The sequence below is a fragment of the Scylla paramamosain genome, chromosome 39 (assembly GCF_035594125.1).
Source record: "Scylla paramamosain isolate STU-SP2022 chromosome 39, ASM3559412v1, whole genome shotgun sequence".
Lineage (NCBI taxonomy): Eukaryota > Metazoa > Arthropoda > Malacostraca > Decapoda > Portunidae > Scylla > Scylla paramamosain.
In genome coordinates this window covers 1570001-1578292 of record NC_087189.1, presented here as the reverse complement: position 1 = coordinate 1578292, position 8292 = coordinate 1570001, and the positions used below count along the sequence as shown (strand labels likewise).

The 8292-nt window shown below is 42.2% G+C and overlaps 1 protein-coding gene across 1 annotated transcript; it reads right to left on the bottom strand.

Moving 5' to 3' along the window:
* Window positions 1–4848: 4848 nt before the first annotated feature.
* LOC135092023 (small nuclear ribonucleoprotein-associated protein B-like) lies at window positions 4849–8013 on the bottom strand. The gene is made up of 5 exons (XM_063990145.1): window positions 7870–8013; window positions 7599–7692; window positions 6667–6833; window positions 5730–6021; window positions 4849–5224 (listed from the first exon to the last, which is right to left on the bottom strand). Exons 1-5 carry the CDS (start codon window positions 7870–7872, stop codon window positions 5199–5201), a joined length of 582 nt encoding a protein of 193 aa, XP_063846215.1. The 5' UTR covers window positions 7873–8013; the 3' UTR covers window positions 4849–5198.
* Between the last annotated feature and the right edge of the window lie 279 nt (window positions 8014–8292).

Below are 8292 nucleotides of genomic sequence, written 5' to 3'. Positions count from 1 at the left end.
TTTCATGAATAAGACGAGTTTTTTTATGTAATGTTTGAGATGTAACAGCAGCAGAAGGAATAAAAAAAAATGAGTGATAGAAATAGATAAAAGGAACACATATGAAGTAGATAGATGAATAAATAAAACATAGAAATGAATAAATAACAAAGGGAATGACCTAATAAGCCTCAGAGAAACCACCTTCTTCCCTCGCTTCCCCTCAGGCAGCGATGAAAGAGTTATGAATAAGCAGGGTGCCTCTCAAGGTGGGTAGACAGGTAAACAGGTGGATAATTAACAATCAACACTTATTGGCTATCGTGTCCCTCCTTAGTAAAAATATGGAGGGGAAATATAAGGGAAAATAAGAACTTACCAAGACTGATAATTCCTGCAATGTACGGTAGTGTTTCGAAGCTTGAGGTGTTTGTGGGTATTTTTTATGGTGTTGTGATGTTTGCGTTCTGAAATGTTACGGAAAAGTGAGAAAAATAAGACATTACGAAGGACACTGATTGCTAACGTGGTGTACTGTCTCAAAATTATCTTCGCTACATATTCAAACTGCATCTCCTCCCAAAGTTACTGACCAATTTTAATTACGTTTGTTTTCCTGGAAAGAGAAAACTTATAATACAAAGAAATTGCAATATGTGTGATAAAAAAAAAAAGTTCTGACATTTTCGAGAAATAAAAATTCATAGAAAAAAAAAAAAAAGAATGTGGAAACAAACTTAACAAAAATTGGAGCAAATATTACACGTAAGGCCACTTAAGTAAAAGTTATAACCGGATTGGATCAAAATTGTTTGGTGGGAATTCTGACCTTAATCTTTACTAAGGTACACAAGTTCATATTTAAGAGACTACTGCAAAGAAAAAGGTCTAAAAAATTGTACAGATGATGATAGGAAAGACTGATTAGCAGCGAGAAGGTTAAAGGGACAGTCACGCTCAGGTCACGCTCAGGTCACGCTCAGGTCACGGTTACGCCACGGTCAGTCACATATCACGACATGAATTTCAACGAAAGCATTCACCCTGGTGCTTACGGTCACCATCATAATGCAAACACTACTACTACTCTGTTATGTGACTGGACCGTGAGCGTACCATGACCTGTATTGTAGTGTGTATCAGCCCTAAGAGGTCTTGTTATCCTTGGTGGTCCACGGCGCCGCTCACAGACTAGCATGGCGGCTGTGACCCTGACGCGTGCACCACTGCCGCTGTGCACCCAGGCCCTGCCATGGATAGCACACTGACTCCTCATCATTCATTATACATTAAATTAACTCAGACTTTTTTTTTTTTCTATTTCAGTTCCTCTTTCGCTATTTATAGTCATCCTCTTTGTACAGTTTATTTATTTTTTCTTCTTGTTTGTAAAAGAATGAGAAGGCCAAGTGAATGTAAGGAGTCATTGTATATACCAGCAGCAGAGAAGGAAAATGTCATGGAACGCAGGAGATATATATATATTTTTTTCTTTTTAATGTAGGAGGGGCACCGGCCAAGGGCAACACAATCAAAAGCAAAAACAGACCCACTGAGGTGCCGGTCCCTAATAAGTCAGAAACTATCATCAAAAATTAAATGATAAGCATCTTGAAGCCTCCCTCCTGAAAGAGTTCAAGTCACAGGAAGGAGGAAATACAGAAACACGAAAATATGCCATGAAATCTTACGGTAAATCCTAAAAAAAGCATAAATTTTCCGGTGGTGCAGTAGCGTTAACACCCTGAAGAGCCTAAAACATACACGCACATTAATACAAAGTGGATGTATGTGTATAAGCGTCTGAGACAATACACATACACTCGAGGACAGACAACAGAGCATCATCATTATTGGTCCCAGCGCATCACCTCGCCAGTTGTTGCGTGTCCAGCGTATTGTTGTGTCGAGAGGTCGGTCCATCGCTCTGTCGTTCTTTATGAGCTGAGAGCACACGAGTATTTGCCTTTAATTTAGCTTGGATACTGGCTGAGTGTTTCTTTGTCGCAGCTCTGACGGGGTGAGGCTGAGAGGGCGGGGGAGGAGGAGCAGGGAGAGGAGGAGGAGGGGGTAGGAGGTAGGGGTGAGAAAGAGATAGGGTGAGGCAGCGACGGGAAGGGGAGAAGTGGACAGGGATGGAAGGGTAGAGAGAGAGAGAGAGAGAGAGAGAGAGAGAGAGAGAGAGAGAGAGCTAGTTCAAGATGCTGCAGTGTCTCGTTAAGTATTTGCATTATCTAAACGACTGTCACATGACCACACAGGGTAAGGGGACAGGAGCAGGCTTAGTGGGGCGGGAGACGTGTTGTGATGGGAGGCCTGTAGGGAAGTGTGGGTAGGCTGAGAGTAGGCTTGTGATGGTGCGTGCAAGCTGAAAGAGTAGGCTGAGGTGATAGTCAGGTATTAGTAGTAGTAGTAGTAGTGATAGTAATAGTGATGATTCTGATAATCCTGGTCGTGTTGATGATGACAATGTTGAAAGTCAAGCATTTATAGGCAAGATCTGTCAATCTATACTATACCAAGCCGGCAGTTTCACGCCCCTAGATTTTATGCAGGAAATCTTCACTTCCTCTCCCCAAAAAAAGTCGATGGTGCGGAAGGGAGTATGTGGATGGCAGAGAGAGGCAAGAAGCATTACCAAGCAGACCATGGAGGAGAACGGAGAACACAGCGATGAGAACGGTGACAGAACAAGCTGTGGGTGTTTTTCAAGCTTGATGAACACTTTAGTCAGCTTAGGAAGGAGGCTTTATAGAATGATCTTAGCTATTAGACAAGAACAAGGACTTACTGAACAGGAAAACATTATGGAAGGGCCTCTCACTGCAAGGAAGCTGGAAGATTCTAGCCCTCTCACCACCGTGGAGGGCCTCACCTGTCTGGAAGATGGACCAAGCAACATCACTACTGAACAAGAACTGACAGGACTGGAGAGTATTGAGGTGCATGTCTCTGGAGGCAAGCTGGGAGAGATACCTTCTTTCAGCTCTGAGAAGGACTTTACCTGCTTCGAAAAGAGAAGAAAAAACATCCCTACTGAAGAAAAACTAACTGAACTGGAAGGTATTGAGGTGCATGTCTCTGGAAGCAGGCTGGAAGAATGCCCCTCCTGCAGCTCTGAAGAGAAGGACTTTACCTGCCAGAAGGGAAGAAAGAACATCACTACTGAAGAACAACTAACTGGACTGGAAGGTATTGAGGTGCATGTCCCTGGAAGCAGGCTGGAAGAATGCCTCTCCTGCAGCTCTGAAGAGAAGGACTTTACCTACCAGAAGGGAAGAAAGAACATCACTACTGAAGAACAGCTAACTGGACTGGAAGGTATTGAGGTGCATGTCCCTGGAAGTAGTCTGGAAGAGTGCCCATCCTACAGTTCTGAAGACTTTGCCTGGCTGGGAAAGGGAAGAAAAAACATCACTACTGAACAGGCACTGACAGGAATGAAGAGTTTTGATGTGCAAGTCTCTGGCAGTAGGCTGGAAGAGATCCCTTCTTTCAACTTTGAGGAGAAGGTCTTTATCTACCTTGAAAAAGGAAGGAAGAACACTAATGGACTGGAAGGTTTTGAGGTGCAGGTCCCTGGAAGCAGGGTGGAAGAGTGGCCCTGCTCTACCTGGCTGGAAAGGATACCCACCACCACTGCTGAACAACTGACTGGACTGGAAAGCATGGAGGTGCAAGTTTCTGGAAGCAGCATGGAACTGTCCTCCACCTCCACTTGCTCTGAATACAAATTTCATTACCCTGGAAATCGTGTGTATGTTTCCTCTCCTGTCTTTCCTGAAGAGTTCACCCTGGCCTCTCAACACCTGAACATTGACTCAGAGCACTCTTTATCCCCAGTCTCCTCAGATTCTTCAGGGAAACACTGCTCCCCTACTGAATCACTCACAAACTCACCAACCTCAGTCACTCACTCATTAATAAAGGACCTTTCTCCCCTCACCAGACCATCACTACACTCCGAGGAAGATTAGACCATTATTTTGCTTCCTTCATGACGACACATCATACAGGGTCCTGACTGAGGCACTCAATTGGTACTGAAGTATATAAGTGCCAGGATCTCGGTGCCACCATAGGGATACCAAAACTGACACCATTATCATCAGAGGGTCAAGAATTGCATCACAACCCATCTTGTAGTAGTGTCACAGTCTCTCTTTTGGCGAGGGTGGACCTGGCGTGCCCTTTGTCTTCTATTTATTATTATTTACCTAAACTCTCCTCAGCCTGGTTTTATGAATTTTGCCACAGATAATGCCTTGTGGGTCAACTCCATCATAGATACAAGCCAGGGATGAGAAGCTGGAGTTAAATTATAGTGGTATGGATGTGGGAAGACTTTCAGGGAGATAAATAAGGAGCCCTCGTCCCACCAAAAAATGTGATAGTTTAGCACTGTGGCGCTCTTTATCTGCACACTGCGGCATGCAACGCTCCTGCTACAGTGGATGATAAGCTGTTTTGTTGTTAATGTAACAGACAGCCTGGCAGATAGTGAGTACTGTGGTAACTACTTGTACTGTTATTGTGGTTTTTCATCTCTTCACAATGTAATACTGTGACTCATGAAGTGTTGTATTTATTGCCAGGCTGTCATTATATTTACTGCATGGAAATATTTTCATCTTCATTCATGTTATTGCTGAGCGGCTAAATGTTTGCAAGGAAATACAGTATGCAAAGTTATAAGCATGTGTTTCTTTGCCATAACTAAGAGAAGTGCAAGGTTTCTTTGAGCTCTGATGCAAGTGGTGACTGCTGAGGCAACAATTGTCAGTGTTTCACCCACACACAACACACATTCCTCAAGATCCTCACTCACTTACTCTCCACAGGACTTGTTGGTTAAGAAACATGACATGGTAATAATGATGATGATGATATTGTATTTAAGTCTTAATTTGTACAAAAAAATCTTTCCCTTCCAAAATAAAAGAATTATGGCAGAAAAAGACAAATAAAAGACATTTTAAAGAGCACAAACTCTGTGTACAAATTCTTCTCAAAACTTTAAAGAAACTGAACTCAAGTAAAAATGTTTTCCTAACTTATAGCATGAAATACATTCACATCAATAAATGTGAACATAACTTGACTTAAAACACATGATGAGAGTAAAGAGGAAGAGGAGCAATGGTGGGTGATGGTGACGAGGAGCCTCTGCAGGAGACCCAGGGTGACGAGGGGGGTTGGAGGACTGGGACGGGGGCAGCTCAGTAGGGGCGACCACCGGGGGGACCTGTGGACAAAAACACTGCTATAACAAGCCATCCTAATACAAGTAATGCATCCTATACAGGAACGCAAGAAGGTAATCTCAAGTGTACCTGTTCTTGGCATCAGTTACTCAATGTTAGTGTTAAAGTGTTCTATATTGTAGTTTTAGAGGTGTACTTCTGCACTTTGTAAAAGCCTGGTCTAGTTCAGGGCAAGATTCTTTTCTTTACTGAAAATTCAATAAATAAGAGACAAGATGCTCACTATTTTTAATAGGCCCTGGTGAAAAGAACTCAAGTTTTTAATGATTATACTACCCTTCCAGTGATAGTTCTCTGTGGCCTTTTGAAAGTCACAAGACAGCACTAAAAAATCTCAGAACACAGGTCCTTATTTATGGATGTTCCTTTTACTTGTCAAGGAGCCTCACCAGGGGCACAAAATAGTAATAAAAAGCCAAAAAATGAGTCATATGAGATGTGGGTCCAAATGGTGGTCTGCAGTACTCAGCCCACCACAACACTTGCCTCCTCTCATCATGGAGCCGCTGGGGGGCCCCATGGGACCACCACGGCCCATGTGTGGGGGCATGCCACCCATCATGTGAGGAGGCATGGATCCAGGGGGGCCTCCACGGGGGGGCATGTTGAGCTGGGGTCCGGCACGAGCTGCGGGCTGCATCATCTGCTGGGAGGGGCCGCCCACTCCCCGCACGGGTCCCTGCAGGCCAGCACCTCCAGGGCCAGGCATGCCACGGCCGGCGGGCCTGCCAATGCCGGGGCCGGGGGCGGCTCCGGTCAGGTTGACGCGGGGTCCCTCCTGTTGGGTGGAAGGCAGTGATACACAAAACAGTGATTTCTTTATCCCCCGCTGCACCATCATCTTATTTAACACACATCATTTCCTTCACAGGCCTGGGTGACTCATAAGTCTTTTCCTCTCTGGGCCACACAGGCTCCTGCCCTGAGGTCTGCTCATCACAAGTAATATGACTTTTTTAGAAACAAAACCTTCATGTAATCCTGTGCATAATGTCAATATTAAGACACCAAAATCCCAAACTCCTGCTTTTACCTCTCCTTGGATAATTCTGAACAGAATTTATAAAAAATCAAGAAACATGTATATTCAATTATAACTCGGAAGACTCAAATAAACACTGATGATCACGAGAATGAAAAACAAAGGTACATACAAGTCAACAGACACTGTAACCACCACATCACTCAGCCACCACCCTCAGTCCATTCACCGGCCTCCATCTTGCCGACACAATACAAAATAAAACATGAAAATAAAATAAAATATAACTAAATGACCCTTGACACAAACCTTTTGACTGGGACTTCAGTGGGCCGTCCTTTTCACTCACACATGAAGAGAATACATCACACAAATAATTCAATACACCCAAGACAAGACACAAACGTTCACAACACAACACAGGGCAGCGGGACCACAGACCTCGGCGGGTGGGGGTCCCTCAAGGGTCATGGTGACGATGGTCTCTCCCCGTAGCAGCAGAAGGCCCATGGTGCGCTTCTCTTGCTTCTCCTCCTTGTTTTTCTTGCCTCGGATGCATCGGAACTCCTCGCAGTCTGCCAGGATCACGTTCATGTGTTTGTCGAACGCTGGAAAATGTTGATTATTATTATTATTTATTTATTTATTTATTTTTCATGTTTGTGTGTTTGTTGAATGCTAGGGAAGGATGTTTTTTGTGTTCATGTGTTTGTCGAATGCTGGAAAATTATGATTATTATTTTTTTCCATGATTATGTGCTTGTTGAATGTGTGAAGAGGTGGTTTTTTGTGTCTTTGTGTTTGTCGAATGCTGGAAAATTATGGTAGATTTTTTTTTCATGTTTGCGTGTTTGTTGAATGCGTGAAAAAGTTTTTTTTTTTTTTTTTGTGTTTGTGTTTGTTGAATGCTGGAAAAGGATGATTTTTTTTTTTCCATGTTTGTGTGTTTGTTGATTGCTGGAAAAGAGCTACAGTATATATATAGATTTTTTTCATGTTTGTGTGTGTTGTCTAATGCTGGAAATAGAAAGCAGGTTCTTTACTTTTCCTTTTTTTTTTTTTTTCGTTTTTACATCCTGTATCTCAAATTTATGAGGACATGATCAGTGCCTCTTAACGAAGAACTTCTGGTTGTGGCATGTGGCTGAATTGTTAATATCTGAGTGACTGATTAAAAAAAAAGAGTGGCTGACTGACTGAATAAATAAACAAACGAACTCACTAACCAACGAGCACACTCACACACAAACTAAGAAACTATCCAGAAAACAAACAAATACACTAACTAACAAAGAAATCTCCAAAAAAAAAAAAAAAAAAGGAAAACAAACTACCTTACACACAAACATTCACGCCACTCATCTCACTCTTACCTTTAAATATCCCAATGAATGTTCGGCTGTCCTGCATGGTCACCTTCATCCTGTAGCCGATGTGACTCAGCATCTTGTTATTCTTGGAGAACGTCTGCGGGAATATAATAATTAGCATCAAAGAAATACAAAACCTACATTCCCGGTACCAGAATTTCAAAACATTTCTGTGTATCACCTTATTTACTCAGTTTCTCGTGTGTTTTTCTGTCATGTTTTATAATCAGCATGGCGTGAGGTGTTCTAGGTATATGTGTGTGTAATGGCTTACCATTTTGAAGAGGTTAAGTCGGTAGATTACACCGATAAGTAAAAAATTTGCAGCCGCCTCCAAACGTTTGGTGGACGCGGCGCTGCTCAGCTGATGGTTGTCTCGGCTCTCTGCTTTCGGCCCGTGTAATGTTTTGATTTACAACAAAGGGGAAATGCATAGCTTTTATATTAATTTAACGTCTAGTTAGTATTTTTATTTTGTTTTTTGTGTAAAAGTCAATGTTTAATAAGTGCTTTAAAAATTCAATGGAGCCGAAATAATATATAGATAGTTTCTGCTTTCCTTATCATTCCAACTAACTGATTTTCTTAATAACTAAAACAAAATAAATACAGTAAAAATCACAGAAAGCAGTAATATTATGATTAGATGAGGAAATTTTTTTAATGTAGAGTAAAAATTTTAATATTGTTATGCCCC

Bases quoted from the DNA above. Each gene is read 5' to 3' on its own strand.
- LOC135092023 (XM_063990145.1), bottom strand. The intron at 6,834-7,598 runs GTAAGAGTGAGA...AACATTTTCCAG, and splicing joins ATTCATTGGGATATTTAAAG to CGTTCGACAAACACATGAAC. The intron at 5,225-5,729 runs GCAAGTGTTGTG...TTTTGTCCACAG, and splicing joins CGGCTCCATGATGAGAGGAG to GTCCCCCCGGTGGTCGCCCC.